Source organism: Chaetura pelagica, unplaced genomic scaffold (genome assembly GCF_000747805.2).
Source record: "Chaetura pelagica isolate M959 unplaced genomic scaffold, ChaPel_1.0 scaffold171, whole genome shotgun sequence".
NCBI lineage: Eukaryota > Metazoa > Chordata > Aves > Apodiformes > Apodidae > Chaetura > Chaetura pelagica.
Genome location: NW_009952066.1, coordinates 517,877 through 536,693, shown reverse-complemented (window position 1 = coordinate 536,693; position 18,817 = coordinate 517,877). Strand labels below are relative to the sequence as shown.

The 18,817-nt window shown below is 40.1% G+C and overlaps 1 protein-coding gene across 1 annotated transcript in view; it reads right to left on the bottom strand.

Annotated features, from left to right (window-relative positions):
* Positions 1–18,817, bottom strand: part of RTN4 (reticulon 4) — a 56,954-nt gene that overhangs the window by 92 nt on the left and 38,045 nt on the right. Inside the window, exons 2-3 of the mRNA XM_010004928.1 lie at positions 3,825–3,881; positions 594–3,002 (exon numbers count right to left, since the gene is read on the bottom strand). Coding sequence (XP_010003230.1) covers positions 594–3,002; positions 3,825–3,881 — 2,466 coding nt within the window. The remainder of the gene's footprint in view (positions 1–593; positions 3,003–3,824; positions 3,882–18,817) is intronic.

The window sequence follows — 18,817 nt, the reverse complement described above, 5'->3', positions numbered from 1 at the left end:
AGTAACCTGAACACTAAGCTCCCTCATGAGCACTATTTATTTTAAACCCCCAGCATTGACCTAATGCAAGCTGCCAGTCATATGAGCAGAGATGAATGGGGTCTTTTCCAGATTCCAGACACAAGTTGCACATCCTACAACAGCAGGGATACCTTCCTAAGTTTCCAAGTTTGATGTCTGAACTGCACATGTAAAGAAAGTGCCTTTTCAAATCATGTACACACATTAAACACCATCCTTGGCTTACTATCAAGTATTAAGAGCAATTCTGGAAGGCCACCTAATGCCTAGCCTGTAGACAACCACAAAAAAGCTTGCAGTGAGTAGTGACTTGTTTCTGTATCAACAGATCACCAGCAGAAGAACTGAAGGAGAAAACTGGAGTCAGTGAGTCCATCCCTGATAAACAGAAAAAAACCCACTACAACAATCAGAAAAAAGTAAAAGTGGAGGCACTTACATTTTCTGTTACTCTTGGCCTATGTAGAGAAGTTAACAAAAAGGGACTCAAAAAAGAGTCATGACATGCTCAAGTTTAGCTAAAAAGAATTAATGCAGATGAGTGAATTGCAAGAGAGCATACACAAGATTACCTGAAGATTTATTCAGCTTTGCTGAAAATACAGCAGTAGTTTTTTCCTTTTCTTTAACAGAAGCAGCTTCTGGCTCAGCTTTCTTCTCAAAGGCTTCTGGTTTTACTACACTGACTCTCTCTTTTTCAGCAGATAAGGGTGAGGTATCTGTGGCCGGTAAGGACATCATGGATACTTCAGGCACTTCTCTGTCCACAGCCTCCAAGGACTTTTTCAAGACATTAGTATCTTCCTCAGTGTTTACTTCTACATTCTTTAAAGACAGATCACAGGGTAGCTCTGGGCAAGGCAACTGCCTCTTCTCACCTCTGATTGCCTTACTGACCTCTTCACTTTCATATTCGCGTGTTACTTCTCCGACAGTGGCCTCTGCCACAAACTCAGGAGCTGTTTTAGGATGAGCCAACATCACAAAGTCTTCAACTGGGGAAGACTCTGTGGATGAGAGTACTTTGTTGTCTCCTGTTTTTGGTTCCATAGCAACAGATACATCAGCTGAATAAGCCATAGCATTGAGCTCTTCCATCTGAAGAGGAAACTTCTCTGCCTTGGCTATTTTTGTAGGTACTGGCTCAGGTGGAGAGTCCAGTTCAGGTTGGAAAGACTCCAGATAAGGCTTGCCTGTGGCAGCTACTGAATCCATCAGTCGTTCCTCATGTTCATAATCAGTTACAATATTCTCAGTTGGTTTACTTTGTAAGATGAGAGATGGATCTTCGCTCACTTTCTCAGCGAAGTCAGGTATCACCTGGCTATTAAACAAGTCAGATTTTCCGAACTGTGGAGACAGTTTTTCAGCAAGTTCTTTGTGTTCAGGCACATCCTGAGAAACACGTTCTGTTATCGATGTCTTTGAATAATCTGTAAAGGATGGAGAAGCAGGTTCACCAGAGACCTTTGTTTCCTTAATTAAGTCACATGCAATAGATATATATGGAGCCTCTACATCTTCAGGACTGGAGCTACTCTCATGCTCAGGTTTTTTAAATGCTAATGCCTCTTTTCCTTCTTGGGCCTGTGTCAGTGGTACCTTGACTGCCTCTTGGTACAAGGGAGGTTCTTCAGGCTCTTCTTCTACATTCTCATAATTAGCAGTAGGAATAAATGTTTCTAATGGCGAAGCTTCGAGCTGCACAGCAGATGCTTCCACACCAGCAGTCCCAGTGCTCAGTGGGGCTTCCATAACAATATCTGGCAATATTGGTGATGGAGCAGCTTCTGACTCTTCAAATGAGGGACAGAGTTGTGTCACGGGTTTCAGAGTCTCTTGTACCGACTCGGAGGTTTGAACTAAATCAATCTTTGTTTCATAAGCAAGTTTTGTACATGCTGCATCATGCATTTCACTTTCATATGCTTCTTGTACTAGATCAGGAGTAAGACCTTCAGGCATATTTGATGCAGTGTCAGATGGCACTGTTGATACACTCTCTGGTTTAGCATAGTCAGCTTCCTGGCCTTCCTGCTTGCCAACTGCTCGAGTGCTAAAATCACCTTGTTCAGTGCTCATCTGAGCTTTCATTTCTGCTATTTTTTTCTCGTCATCGGTTCTATTTTCTGAAGTGCCTTCCTCTAGCGGAGAAAGAGATTTGACTTTGTTACCATCAGGACCTAGGGAGGATTCAAATTTAGTACAAGTGATGTAAGTCTGTGAAGGGTCTTTTACAGCTTCTGGGGTACTTGGGAAAGAGCGATCTTCGGTGCTGCCTTCACTCTCTCTCTCGTAATCCTTCTGCACATCCAGCTTACCTACACCACACTTCTCATCTAAACTGCCTTCTAGCTTGCCATCTGTCTTACTTCCAACAGTGCTCAGTCTCTGACTGGCACCTTTTATTTCCCATATTGGCTCAAATGGTTTGAAGTCTGCATATTCTTCCCTCCTGAAAGGGTCTTCTTTCAGTGCCTCTTTTTCATCATAATCACCACCTCTGTATTTGTCTTTGTTGTAGAAGAGGTCTTCCTCATTATTCTCAAACAAATCTTGAGGAGTTTCTGGAGACATTTTCAGCTGCTGTGCAGGCATTTTCTCCAGATTAGGTAATTCTTTAGGGCCCTCTAGCTGTGTTTCTTCTTTAGCTTTAGATAAAATGGCTGCTTCTGCTTTAGCAAATGGGGGTTCTGAGCATTTAATCTCTGAAATGTCTTTTTCATTTCCTTCTGCAAGAAATGGGTTTCTTGCATTTTCCAGAGTTCCTTTATAAACTTCCCTTGCATTTTCTTTGTAAATGCCTCTTGCAGATAATCCATCTGAGAGCGTATCAAAGGCTGCGTGCTCTTTAAAGGGATCAGCTGAGATAGGAGAGAAGGAGGGAAGAGAAGGAGCAGTATCAAGCGGGACTGCAGTAAAATCCTCTTGACCAAGCGACTTAGTGTTACCTGGCTGCTCCTGCAAGTCCGTAACTTCTTCTGTGACCGTGGACAGAAAGGAAAGTTAGAGAATGCAAGTGCTCTTACAGTCAATGCAAACTTTCAAGACAGGTTCACATCATGTTAGTTATTAAGAGGTTCTTCCAAGTTCTATCACAAATACTATTAGCCATTAAAACAAAGTATCAGTTATAGTATGCTATTCTATTTCACCTCTTCTAGCACAGAAGTAATGCAAGAGGCTAGAGAAGCAGCAACTTTATGCAGCGCAAGATCACAGTAAAGCTGAAGATGCCAGACAAGTACAGCAGGCAATATTAACAAAGGGAGAGAGGGAGGGTGGGGAGGAGGCAAGGGGAGAAGACAGAGAGAGGGTACGTGTGTGTGCTTGTGCACAAACATAGGCACAAACGTGCATGCCAGTAAGAAGTCCTTTTTTTTGACACTTTAAATGGGGATTTGGTGGATGGCATAGCTAACAAAAAACACTACATAAATACTAGAGATACAAATTTTACTTATATAGACAATACTGCAGAAAGTTACTATGGATTAAATCTTTCTGCTAAACCAGTAAAGCAACTATGCTTTGATGTGTTAACCTGTTAATAGTATCATCTGCTCTCCTACATCAAGGGTCCAAGAATTCACAGATGGCTGTAGCTTGTTTATAAAACAGCTTTGCACATTAAAAAAATTAAATGAATTGTTATTAAAAACTTTAACAGATCAACTGAAAAATGTGATAGAGGCTATTCTTGGACCCATGCTGACTTTTAGTAAAGGCAGACTAATTGGAAAGAGTTAATGAAATCAGAAATGCAGGACGTATTCAGACAAAGGTGAGCAGAAAGAACTTGCCTGCAGAGGAGTGCATCAGAGGCGCAGATGTAGCAGGAAGAGCAAAAAGGGTCTCATCTGAAAAACAAACAAACAGCCTCAGCAGAAATAAAGGCTAGGTTGAAGAGGGGAGAAAGCACTCAAGTAGTCAACTCCCAGTAAATCAAAACAGCTCCAGAGCAAACAGGTACACCCACCGAGAACCACAGAACTAGACACAAGCTGGGTCATTTGGGAGAGGTCATACTCAGAATTCTCCGTTTACAGCAGGATCTTTACTGAGGCAGCTGAGGGATCTCCACCCTCCAAGCCAGGGACCACCTTAGGATAAAGATACACAAAAGTAGCTACTCTCTATTTTCATTCTCCAAACTTCTACACTACCCAGAAGCTACAGTGTCTCTCACACAAGAAAAAACACCTGCCACTGGCTCCGACACACTGTCTTCAGCCAGCTCCTTTTGCCAGAGGGTGTCCTAACTCCAACTAATTTGTGCGAGAAGAGTAGCGATAACGAGACTCAACCAAAAACTCTGAAGGGTTAAAATTACTAGGGAAGCTTTGAAACTCCCCACAAACAAGAGTGCTTACCAGGCATGCTGATACTGATCAAAATGAGAACAGTCATTTCTAGTCTACTCTTTATGTCTAACTATTTTTGTTAAAATGTAGACAAGACTCCAAATTAAGGCATAACTTTTAAACCCTTCTTTGGCATTATCCAAGGAGCATATTTTGCTTCGATGAATTTGTTTTAACATTTCACAACACAATCCCAGCTCTCCAATTTCCCTTCAAAGGACTAAGTAAATACAAGGAAGGACACCCTTCTCCAAAGCTGAGGAAGTCACCCTCCTTCACTTAATGCACCTCAGTGAGATGCTGGACAATCCCAGAGCTTCGCATTTGTGTATTATCTGAAATACAAGCATACAACTATGACATTTCATTAAGCTACATGAAAGCATTTAACAAAATAAACAGTCTAGAAGCAGCAATACCAGGCAAACTGAAATCGGTCCTCCTCTGGATTTCTGTGTCAACAGCAGTTATTTTTCCTCATGTCCATTGTGGCCTGTTGCCTTTGTGTTAGTATAAAACCAGTAACTTTTAGGTAAATGCATTTTATTCTGAAGACTACACAGTTTTCAAATTAAGGCTGTGAAAGAATATTTGCCATTTACATCAAATGCATCAGCAGAGTGTGAAGTTAATTTCAATTAGATTTTGAATTTCCAGTACAGACATCAACAATCTTTAGTTTTGCTATTTGTCTGGACAAAATCAAGCAGTTAAAAAGAACTTATCTTTTTTTTCCAATTAAAAAAAAAATAAAAATAGAAGCTATGGATTTTAAAAGATGAAAGACAAAAAGTGAGAAATATGGTAGACTCAGCAGCACATACATAATAATCCAGTAAAGCAAGGCATTAAGGTAATTTTTGTCCTGGCATTGAACCAGGACTGTTTGCAAAAGCAATGCCATTTCAAGATACTCATGACTTGTCAGGATTACTCTGGATTAACTTAAAAGTAATCCCATCAGCAGTCTGCCAAATATCAAATCTCCTCACAACATACATATCCTATCACAACATACAGTTGGGTTGGTTTTGTTTCACTGACCAATGTTATCTTCAAGCAACATCTATAATTCACAAAACATAGCAAGATATTAAAAACAGTAATAAAGTTGAGGAGTGTAGGATTCTGTATTCAGAAGCTTCCTCAACTCCTGCTGGGCCAAAGGGATTTCTGTTCAGTTTTCTAGAAATTACATTTTCCTATTAAGGACCACCAGAAACCTCAATTCCAAATTTAGAAGCCATCAAAACAGTGTTACAGCTCAGTTGTGGCAAAAGCTTTTTAAGGACAAAAACCACAGTGGAGGACAACTCATCAATACGTGACGTTAAGACACAGAACTGCAACGCTCGTCCGTACACCAGGTATCACCACATGCCCTTTATTTCAGAAGATGCTTGACTCCAGTTGCCCTGGCTCACCAGAATCTCTGCAGGCAGACTGTTCCCAAGGGGCCCACCAACCCAGGAGACAAGTGAGCAAGTCACATCCTTTGGAGAGTGAAACAAGATATTTCAGTGAGAGCTCAGCTTGGGACTCATCAGTGCAACAGCTGCTCTATCTTGCTCAAAATGAGGTTTTTAGCAATAACATCAGAGGTTTTTCTTCAGTTTCTAGTGTGCCTGGTACTTGAGGGTACTGCTGACCTTTAGATTTCAGGTCAGCAAGCCTCAGGGTTTGCACAACGAAGCAGCACACTTCCCTTTTCTCTCATGCTTATACTGGGACCAAGCAAGCAACATCTCTTGACCGTAACTGTAGGACTGTGTCCCTCTATGTGTGTACCGGATGCTGATCCTACTGAAAAACCTAATCACTTGTTGGTTGTAATAGGGAAGACTCAGCATGAAGGCAAGAGACCCCACACAGCCTGACAGAAAAGGATCCCATCAGAGGGAAACCGCGAACAAGTCAGCGGAGTCAGGATGAAATAAAAGACAATCAGAGAAAGAAGACAGAGTCCACTGGGTTAAGGAGGCAAAGAGGCAAATGCACAACAAGCCCCTGAAGGTGCAGTACATTTAGCATCCAGAAACAAACAGCAATCTCTACCAAAAATTCCAGATTTAAAATCTCTTTATTAATACTTCCCAATCCCAGAAAGAGTTGCAGTTTCTGGTGACGAACACTGGTTTTAGGAGCACGAGCACTGATTTTTCAGTGCTCCATTAAGACAGCACAATCCAGAAAACTCCTTCTCAGTTCTGGCTTCCATTTACTCAGCACAGGAGCACACAACAGTCACTGAGCCAGTCACTGAGCTCCCAGGTTCTCTTAATGGAAAGATATTATGCCCACACCCAAACTTTATTTTCCACACATATCTGGACCGTGAAGTGATTACATAAAAGCAGTGTTTCCTAACCAGCCAAGGAGAACCACCCACTTTCCCTCCACCCACATCAGAATGGCATTTTTCCTGCTGAAATGATGATACAAGGGCTTTTTCCTGCTGCAGGCCCTGTAAAACACCTCCAGGCAAGCAGGGAGAACAGAGTAGGACCTCTGCAACTCCCACATCAGCATGAACCAACCATTCTCTTCACACCGTAACTCAAAGGACACGGTAAAAGCAATAGTGTTTTGTTCCAGCAATGACGTTTGCACTGAGGAATCCTGACCTCCAACGCTGGAAGTAGAAACCTTTCAGACACAGAACTCTATGGGTGCTTTGGTAGACAAAAGAATGTTGCATCTATCAGACTGTAGCCTGGCATACAGCAAGACTGCCCAGGGTCAAAGACAAGGAGCCCACAAGCCACTTCAGCCAACACTTGCAGAGCGCTCCAGAGAACGAGCCGCTTCTTCCCACCCATTGCTCAAGTGGTAGCTCTGGGTAACAGCTGACAACAGATGTAGTAAGTTTCGCAATAAAGTACTACCTTTAGCAGAGTAACCTCATTTGTAAAAGAAGTGAAAGGACAACAGATCACTGAGGGAGGCTTTTCTGATTTGCATATCAACGACAATAATTAAGTGATTGAACAAAGCAGTAGCACACTAGTACTAGAATCAAGAAAAAAAAATTTCAGACTGTATTAAGCTCTAAACAAGATTATTTTCAAGTGAAGGTGCATATTCAAAACTCTTTTCCTGACCTATGAAAGGGGCATTTGCTACAGCAAATCTTCACACAAAGATACAACAAAGCATCTAAGCAATCTTCAGGTTTTACAAATCATAAGAAAACCCTAATTCAGTAAGAGAAATGCTCAGTTACTGTTTCCACCAGAAGACAGATTTTTGTTTCATGAAATACAGAAGAATGACACCTCAGAATTAACACTAAACCTCCAGGTGAAAACAGTTTTTACTCCAAATTTTATCTGTCAAAAATCCGTTAACAGTGCAGGTCAGTAACCTAACTTCAGCATGACAGCTAAGAGAGACAGACCCCCTATTTGTGAATGGTGTTTCTTTATATTAGTGACTGAAATAGTCCAGCTGATGTGTTTAAAGAGCTCTGTGAAGAGAACTCAACCTTGCCCAGGTGATCTTACAACATTCAGAAAAATACTAACATGGTATTAAAACACACACACCCACACATCACCAAACCGGTGAATGCTGACTAGCACACACCAATGTTTTTGGGGTTTTTTTTAACTATCCACGTATATTAACATGTCTCCCTAATGTGACAGGAAAAGCAATTAACTAAGTGATGCACTGATTGCATCCCTATTTTTAACCAAAAATACTTTGCAAACTTTACCTTGGCTTTTTGCAAATGAAAGATGCCCCCCCCAAAAAACAATAAACCACCAACAAGCAACCCTATAGCTTCTCTCATACTTTAAAACTTTCCCTTATGGTTTCAACTAAAACATGAGCTCCAGCAAGAAACATATTTGTTTGAACTAAAAACCTGACACCAGCATGACAAAGAGGTATCATTTTAAACTCTTCAATTTTTTCTGATTGACTACCAACTACTGTTATGAGATACTGTTATTACCAGCATAAAAATTAAATATCAAAGTTTTCAGACAAAAGGCAGAGATATTAACTGAGAGAGCTTTCCCAGACAGCTAAGAAAGAGAAAGTTTGCTGCAAAGATTTTCAGAGAAAAACAAAAGAATATTTACAATGAAAAAAGTAGTAAACTGACAATTCCAAGAAAAGCCATTTATGAGAAAACTGCCTTTTTTTTCCCCAGAACATACTTAGCAAAAGAAAGCACAGACTTAAGTCTAGTCACAAAAAATAAGACCACAGCAAGAACGTGCTCTGTCCCTCGTTTGCTGGGTTTTTGGTAACTGATACACCCTTTCATCTGCTCTCATGTGACTCCCTCCAAGCACCAGCAGCAGGCCTGTTTATTGTTCTGATACTCTCCTGTATTTTTATGGATGAGCTCAGCATGGGAAAACAAAACAAGCAAAAAAAACCCTAAGTATTTTATTTTCTACATACAACCACTGACTAAATTCCATCCTGATGCAGTTTAACTTTGGTAGGAGAGTGTACTAGGCTGCTACATGGCAGTTTCAGTCTTCAGAAAATAAAAAGCATTTCCTGGGTTAGTTTGCTTGGGAATGTATGCTATTCTTAAAACAAACCAAACAGTTGGCAAGAATAAAGTTTTTAAGAATCACCTTCACCTTTGCATGTTTAGAAAATGAGTAAAATGCCTAACAAGACAGCGACTGCTTTTCTCTTACAGAATACCACAATAGGACACTGATTTTGAAGGGCCTCTCTTGTAAATACAAATATTTGTAACAATAAAAAAAACAAACAGTCGAATACTCAAAAGAATGGCATCTGTGACATGACTTGTATGCAGTGTAGAAGTTACATTTGCAGCAATGCTTCTGGGGCAGACAGGAAAGAGAAACTGAGTGCTTTCCAGTTGTTCATTTGTCCAGTGAAGGTTGCCTCAAGCAGCATTTCTGGTCTCGAACCATTCTCTATGAAAAACACATGGGGTAACTACCCTGACATTTTACTCTTCAACAGATTCAAGAACTACAAAAGCCTCAAGGCTTTTGCAGAGCAATGCAGTACCCTCACACTTCATCATCAGAGAGAAGAACTGCCATGTCGGGTGCTGTTTCTTTGGCGCGTGTTGATGTCAAATTATTATATAAGTAAGCTGTTACCTCTTGGCATATGGTGTCACACACAACATACCTGGTAATTTACAAGGTAATTAAGTTAGTTCAAGGAGAGTCAAGTTCTTGGAAGCCTAATTTCCTACTGTGGAATAAACAAGGGTACACAACTTCATAAGAATTTCCTGAAAAAAGCAGCTGCTTGCACAAACTCTACTTAAATCATCTCCTGTTATGATGCAATTGTTCTAAATGTGGTATTTCACCAAATACTTGAGCCATTTAAGATGAACATTGACTATTAATAGCATCTTTTCACAGCATCAGAGCAGGCTACGGAGCCACAGCAAGTAATTAGGTTTTCTCATTTGGCTCTTTGGTTACATGTGTAAGTTTAAAAAGAGAAGTTTCCAGTTTAGGAAACTCAGACTGTAAACTACTTAGAAATCCTTGAGGAAAGTATACAAGCTGCTACAGAAAATGGAAAATGCTGAAGATTTACATGAAAACAGGACTTCCATTTTTAACATCTTGAGGGTATCAGAGCTAGGATCACAGAAGGATCCCAGAGTTTTGATTATTAACAAGGGCAGCTGTAGGTCACCTCAGTTCTTTGTGAAAATTACTGCAAAGTAGTATCATGCATCAGCTGCAGAGTGAGTTGCACTATACTGCACAGCAGACTTCCCATTTCATGTTATTTGAAATAGATAAAGAAAACAAGTTTAAAACAAGCATTTTGAACAATTATTGCTGCTTTAAATATTCTGTTTATAAAAACACAAGTCTCCAGCAAGAAGCAAGTGTTTTCTTGTTGTCCAAACAGAAATCTATAACCAAACTGCTTTAAGCAAGTTGTGGTTTTGGGGTTTGTTTTTTTCCAGTATTTTATTTACATGGTCCTACTTGTGGCAACTTTTCCTCTTTCGGAAAAATTATATTTGAGGTGAGTTGCTCAGCAATGTAGGTAAAATGGGCAATGACAGAGGTAAGGCATATGCCATTTCATTTTTGTTTTCACTCTGCAGCTGATCAGAAGTCAGACAATACCACTGATGTGCAATATCCAACTGCAAACAGAGGCAAGAACAGACGGACAAGGAAGATACATTAATTCTCGCTCTATTCCAATTCTTCCCGTTCCAATTCCCAGATTGCCAAACTAAGCACCCACTACAAGGGTGGTTTTAAAAGACCATTAGATACTTCAGACAAAACTGGCGGGCCCCACATCACGCTTGCAACCAAATGTTTTGATCAGTAACACTACGGACAGGATCCAAGCAACATTTCAGAGATGGTTTTATAGTTCCACTTCCTATGAAATGACCCTCATCATCCCTATGAGTGTCACTATCTCCTCAGAGAAGGGGCAGAATTTTATCTGGCATATTTTGTTATTAAAAGTAAACAAACAAGGAAAAGAAGAAAAAAAGTCACTCAGCCCCAAAGAAACTTCTCATTATTCTGAAACCAATTACAAGAAAAGAACAAGGAATTCTCAGGAACAAGATGCACATACCTATCACAGACCCACAGTCCACAGAGGCTCACCATGAGAAAAGTTACGTCCTCTGAAGAACAAAGATAAACTTCTCAGCTTCTGAGCATAAACAAAGCTCAGGGACCAGTAAGTGATAACACAAGAAGTGGCTGTGCCTTCTCCCCCACATGTATCAACTTAATTAATCATATAAATTATGCCTTCTTACAGGATACAGGATAAACTTTAGGTGGTGGGTAAATACCTCCCTTTATTAACATCAGATGGCTACAATAATCAACTTCACTGCTCACAGCCCATCTCTGGCTTAAATTACCCACTTCACAATCACTCCTATATTTAACATATAAATCATAAATATATTTAGTAGCAAAGCTTAGAATTAACCTAGAATTATTTCAGATATGAACATTCACAGATCCAGTATTTATAGTCACTATTTTAAAAATTAATATATTTAATTTAAAAAAGCAGAAAGAAACAATCTAGCCAATTGTAAACACATGTCCAGCTACACAGGGCTTTGGAGAGAAATATTTGGTCTTTGGCAATACTTGAAACAAACAAACAAACAAAATCCCTACAGAATGCCTCTAAAACTAAACAACTCTGTCTTAACGCCCAGACTCTTCAACCATATGTTGAAGCAACAGAGAAATTTGGGTTCTGGCAGTACCACAAAGCAGAAAAATATAATAATTATACCAGAACTTATTGAAATGCAAGAGGTCTAAAAAAACATGCAAATCCTATGATTATGCAGACATTATCCAATTTAATTTTGGAGATTACACCAATCATAAGATTCTCTTTCACCAATTTATACAGATGGAATTTTTCCCTGATTTCCCCACAATTAAACAAATTAAGTAGTATTTAGATTAGCAACTTTATCATTGCAGAAGAATATATTTATTAGCTAAATTAATCTTTAAAGAATGGAGATGCTACTGATTCAGCATCTGTTCCCAACACATTACCTTGCATGACAAGCCTCTGACATAAGAGCTTATAGTCTGCAAAATAAAAACAGAGTGATGCATAAGACATCTTCATCTCAAAAGAGGGAAAAAGAATATAGACATTCATCAGAGGATTCACTAGAGCCATTAGCATTTTTATAAGAACATCTTTTAATGCAGTTAATAAAGCAGTGTAAAGATGACCCGCACTGTCCTGGTATCCTCCTCATCAACAAAGATAATCAGATATCGAGATACAATGTGCTTCTCGGTTGTGACAGATTTTGATCAATACAGTTTTTAGGTCTCCAGTTTTATGACATAATTCACACACACAGGATTTTATAATCTAACCTAACCTTTTACAGAAAACTTGCATTTAAAACATTAGAAATTCATCCCTTTGAACAGCACTTCCAAGGCTGAAGGCCTGAATACTTGAAGACCTGGCTGAAGACCAAGAAAGAAGCAACCTTTCTTCTACCACTACCACATACATTCTTCTGCTTCCTCCAGATCTCATTTGTTCCTTTCAGTTCTGCAGCTACAACCTACTTTTGAAGGCCTCACACATGCTCTTAGATCTGTTTTGGTTTTTTTTTATTTGGCATTAATTTCCTTATCACACAGAGGACAGAGATGGACAGACATTAAGGAATTTTATTCTTCTGTCAGAAAAGGCAAAATAACAGTTTAAAACAGTCACAAACCACTAACTACTGGATCTTGATGTTAGACCAACAGCATCTAATAGACTGAGAACTCTTTTAATTGGCAACAGAAAAGTTTGTATTTATCTCAGTCTTGTGTCTTATTTAAAGACGTCTCAATTAACATATTCTGACACCAGAAGGCTGTGCTGCCATTCAGAGAGACTTAGATAGGTTGGAGAGTTGGGCGGGGAGAAACATGATGAAATTCAACAAGGGGAAGTGCAGTTTTACATTTGGGGAAGAACAACACCATGTCCCAGTACAGGTTGGGGGCTGAACTGCTGGAGAGTAGTGTAGGTGAAAGAGACCTGGGGGTCCTGGTAGACAGGAGGATGACCATGAGCCAGCAATGTGCCCTTGTGGCCAAGAAGGCCAATGGCATCCTGGGATGCATTAGAAAGGGGGTGGTTAGTAGGTCAAGAGAGGTTCTCCTCCCCCTCTATTCTGCATTGGTGAGGCCACATCTGGAGTATTGTGTCCAGTTCTGGGCCCCTCAGTTCAAGAAGGACAGGGAACTGCTTGAAAGAGTCCAGCGCAGAGCTACAAAGATGATTAAGGGAGTGGAACATCTCCCTTATGAGGAAAGGCTGAGGGAGCTGGGTCTCTTTAGCTTGGAGAAGAGGAGACTGAGGGGTGACCTCATCAATGTTTACAAATATGTAAGGGGTGAGTGTCAGGGGGATGGAGTTAGGCTTTTCTCAGTGATGACCAGTGATAGGACAAGGGGTAATGGGTGCAAATTGGAACACAGGAGGTTCAAGGTGAATATCCGAAAAAACTTCTTTACTGTAAGAGTGACAGAGCACTGGAACAGGCTGCCCAGAGAGGTTGTGGAGTCTCCCTCACTGGAGACATTCAAAACCCACCTGGATGAGTTCCTGTGTGATGTACTCTAGGTGACCCTGCTCTGGCAGGGGGGTTGGACTAGATGATCTCTCGAGGTCCCTTCCAGCCCCTAAGATTCTATGATTCTATGATTCTTCATAGCCAATTAAGATGATGACGTGATTGCCCTGTTCATTAAAAAGCTGCAAGTTCACTGTACATTCCTAAGACATAAAGCAAGCCCTCCAGTAAAACCAGAGCAAGTCAAACTGGTATTCCTAACACTGCTACATGGGGAGCAAGGTGGAAATAAAAGTGTTATTTCTTTATACATCAGAAAGCAGAAAACCCATTAAAAACCATGAAGAAGCACAGTAATTTAAAAACATCTCCAGCTTAAAATCTTCATATTTTGACAGCTACAATAAGCAGCAGATTGATTATTTCCACTTGAAAGATAAAACATTCTAGTGAGATAATTTTATTTTCTCAGACTTTGAAAATATTAATAAACCTATTGTTTTATTGCTATTGTAATAGTTCTTATTGATGGAAATACCAATTAAAAAACCATGTCATATGGCCAGTATTCCAGTGATCTCAGTGCTAGCTGTACTGTGCTGCCCTAAAACCAGTCTTAATAAGTAGAAAACATTATGCAGTATTTTTAAAGCATAACAGAAGTGATTTTTATTTCAGATCATAAAACAATAAATTAAAAAAAAAAATGAAAACATACTCAACTGTTCTACTTAGCTCTCTCAGCTCACTTTTTTATTTGACAATAACAGCTTTTCTTCACTCATTTCCACTGCAGCTTGAAAAGTTACACAATTTTTCTCCTAATTCATGCATAAGCATTTCTGAATATCCCAGGACAATTTATCTGTAAGCTACACGTTGCTTTACATTTTCCAGCCAGCAAAAGACCAAGAACAATTTCCTTGCTTACAAAGTATCTAGAACCCAAAGGACATTTGCAGATTGAACTGTGCATTGCTAATTTTTGTATCTTAATTTCATAGTTACTATAGTAACACACCAGCTCAAAAAAAAGGAGACTTATTTAATTCAAAATATTAGCAGAAAACAAAGAAACATAACTCGGGCACACCAAGACGTGCCTCAAGTTGCTGGTTAACTGTCCTTTGTTATTCTAATACCTTCCCAGCACACAAAGGCTACACTAAGATGGTGACAGCCACCAAGCAGCTGGGTGTGGCAAAATGGACCCTGGAACAGGCAAAAGCCACAAGCCTCCCTCAAAAAGGGGTGGCCAGCAACAAAGCCCCCACAGAATTCTAGCAGCATGGGAAAACTGGTCTCCAGGGTTAGAATAATTACAGCTATGTGCCTTCTGTTAAGTAGTAAGGGTCCCAGACTGAGTGCTCTCCAAAATCCTCATCCTCCCCCATCTTGAGTACTGGAGGAGGAGCAAGGAACCGTGAAAACACCCTCACAATACACCAACCAAAAAGTCACACTAGAAAAACGCATGACAAATAACTGAAATAACACAAGATGCATCTGCAAGCTACTTAGAAATACTATTTTCTCCAATCACAGATCTACTTTTAAGATGGCCCTTCCACCATGCCAGCTGCTAACAAACCACAGCCTCTTCACTCCTTGTGAGCTGCAAAGTTTGAGGCTCCTGACCATGGGCCTTTATTTGCCAACGACCACTCATTTCTAACCCATCTCTAGATCAGTTGTTGCAAAAGGATTTCACACTTCCCTAGCAACTTTGTACCCATCAGAAGGGGAAAATCACTGACTTGACAGGCTTGAATGTTGTCCTCAACTTACAGGAGTGCTGCAAGTGGCAACCTATGAGAAAATGGTTCAGTGGCAATGCAGCAGGGTGGACAAGACAGCTCTCACTTTGCACACTTCCTTAAGTATGGATGGAGAGGAAATAGGAAAAAAGGGGAAAAAAAACCACAGTAGTTCTTCGTTGTCTCCTAACTTGTGGTTTTAGGATTTCATCTTCAAGGGGAAAATTCCCAATGCAATTCAAAACTTCCCTGAGGGCTACATCATTATATGGGGTAGGTGGAGGCTGTGTGGTTTTATCCTGGAAAGCAAGTTAAAGGACACAAACACAAAGCAAATATATTATCAAATTTGGCAGGACTATCCTTGCACATACTTCTGATTAACAGAAGAAACAGCTGTCTGGCTGTAGAAACTCTTATACCAGCTGAATCACAGAAGCAGCACTGTGCTAGACATAGCACATGCATACAACAATAAATAAAGCCAAATAAATGAAACCACCCCTTGTTGAATCAGCCTAAATGGGAACACAAAATGTGAAAATGAATACATCAGCTTTACTAACACCAGTCAAATTGCTAGTTACCCTGCTCCACATATGTCACTATAATGGAAAATGGGCAATAGAGAAAAAAAACCCAACCAAACACATTCTACCTTTGATATCCCTGGGTATATATCGGTATATACGTAGGTAAATATCCCTTACAGCTTTACTGACTACATTTGGCAGGTTGAGAGGAGAAAGGGTCTTGCACCTCAAAGAAACACTGAAGGTGGATGGGAACATATTTTAATAAACCAAGAGTGCAAAGGAAAGTCATCAACAGTAGCATTCAAGGACAGCTATGTTTTTTTCCACATCATGCTGCATTCTGTCCTTAAAATCCATACAACTCCTCTGTATGAGCCTGCATACAAAGCAGCACACCAGAAAACTCAGCAACATGGAAAAAAAATATCTCAGGAGCATATATGCTACTTTAGAATTTGTATAAAATGCAAATTACAGGATCTGCACATCCCCACCACACGATGAAAGCAGAGTGAGCAGAAGCAGATATAGATCAGTCTGTTTAATGACCACCTACTGCAGCTGGAGTCAGCTTGGTGAGAGTGAACTCAACTACAGAACAGTTTCTGTGCTCCTGGTACAGCTTGGGGCATCCCAGCTGACCTCTCTGTGACACTGTCTGGCACATAAGCAAACTGCTTATGGAACGTCTCCTCAACATAGATGATGAATTAAAGCCAAGTCCTATAAAACCAAATGGAAAAAAAAGACTAATTAATAAACTGGCCTCTCAGAACATTTGCATGTGTATTGAACTGTGGCTGAGTTGCAGACAACTGACATGCAAGGAGGCATCTTCATTCACTTGGGATGCTGGTCTGTGGCCAGTCTGGTGGGTTTACTTCATGGGTTGCTCCTAAGAGCATGGTTTAACTTCAGATCACAACAGCTTCTTCCAGAAAAGTGCCATATAACCTGCCTTTATAAGCAGCAGTGCATGCTGCTGGGATTTAGGGCTTTAAAGATGGAACGCAGTATCTTCTCATCGTATTTTACTGATTAGTCTTACTTTGGACAGCTAGCAAGAAAAGAAAAAAGTGCATTACTTTTACCATGCACAAATACATCAAATTTACTTCTCTTTGCCTTGCATGTAATCAAAATACTTCAGCAGTAATCTTTCAGTTTTTGCTACCTAAATAACAGTGAGTAGCAAAAGAAAAAAAAAAAAGTGTCCAGGAGAAGTACCTGTTTTACTGCAGTCCTCTTGCTTGTTTTCTTCTCCACCAAATATTTATGTTAGCTCTTAGGAAGGCAGGCTGCTGATACACAGCCAGAGACTTGTACTACATATAATTATGTCAGGTTTTTATAACAATGATACTGAATACACTTAAGTATATAACTAATAGCAATTACAAATATTTACTTTTTTAAACACCTCCAGATCCATAAATAATACATTATAATGGGCCATCAAGTAGCCCCTACATTTTCTCTGCTGTTACAGTGACAAAAAGCAGCACCATGGCCTATTGTTGCAAATAAAAGCATCCCTACTAATCTTCACATCCTTGCTACATGCAATGCTTTTTCTTCCCCTTGGAAACAGAATTGCAAAGTTCTTAGCCTGAAATCCACACTAAATCAAAGCCTAAGTTTTCAAAATGTTTATACTGTGATCTGCATTTCTACACTTATACCTTAACCTTCTAAAATAAATGAACCCTTAACCCTCCAGAAGTGAAGGAACCAGGCCAGACATGGGGTCTGCCTGTGCCAGCTATCCTGTCACAAGTTGTGGCCATCAGTTGGATTTTACCAATTTCACAGCAGGACTGAAAGTGGACTAATCTGAACCCGAGCTACGTATTTTGACTGACATAGTTTGAACATGAACTGCTAGATGCAAAAATAAAATAAACCTTCCTACCTAAAAGGATACTTAACAGCTTGAAACTAAGTACTCCTGCACCCGAGAGGACCAAAGTAATCATGACATAACTAGACAATGCTTTTATCAAAACAATTTTCTCATCTAGTAGGTTCAAGTACTTAAAATACAGCCTACAATATTCCCATCATTAGATGAGCATTATGTTTTACAACATCTCGTCTTGGGAAACCAGGCCTCCTAAAGATGCCAGTTCTCATTTCAGAGCTCTAAATTAAATCATAGTTGATAAATTATGTCCCCTCCAATTAAGTCTTAGAAAAGACCTCTAGCAACGCTCCTCAGCTACACTACCCAATCCTCTCAGTTAGGTCCCCTCTACTCTAATGAGGAAGATGCACTTCAGTTATTGCTGTTCTCTTTGCCTTCTCCTCCAGAGGTCAGGGAGTAGCAAAACAAATCAGCCCTAGAAATCACACTTTTATCTCTATTTTTCCAAGCAATGGCAAGATTTGGTTAGTCCTATTCCTTCCATTCTGCTCTGTTCAAACCTTCCACAGCTCCACTGAAAGAACTTGCTGAGAAAAATATCTGCTCATCCATCATGCAGGATCCCTCATCTTCCATCTGTTGCAAGCTTTTGTTGTTATCTGTCCTCCAAATGGTGGAAATAATCATAATAAGAAAATCTCCTTGGTGTATTCCTACACACAGAGCTACCAGAACCACAAAAAAAAACAAGGCCACACAAACCACAGCAGCACACCTAACCATGAAGTGAGCTAGCCATAACGTAAACTAACCATAAAGTCTTGTCATAGGCACAAACACGTTGTGAACCTGTTTGCCCAACAAAATTAAATTCAGGTTGAACGAGGGGCCTTTTTTTTTTTTTGTCATTGTTCCAGGTACTTCTCTCCTTATAATTAAATATTTGGTATCGTGCTCAGTCATACCACGACATCAAGTTATACCTGAAGTCCTGCCTCTTTACAACACACGCAAGGTGCCCACACAGCAGCAGCAAGGAATGCAGCACCATTTGTTCCTTTCCACCGTTTTAGTGACCTCGGGTTAGGTTAGTTTTCGTGTTTTGCAGCAAGCCAGAGCCGAGCCGCGGCCCGACGGCAGCCGGCACGCAACACATGAGTCATGCCCGGTCAGATCCTGGATCAGACCCG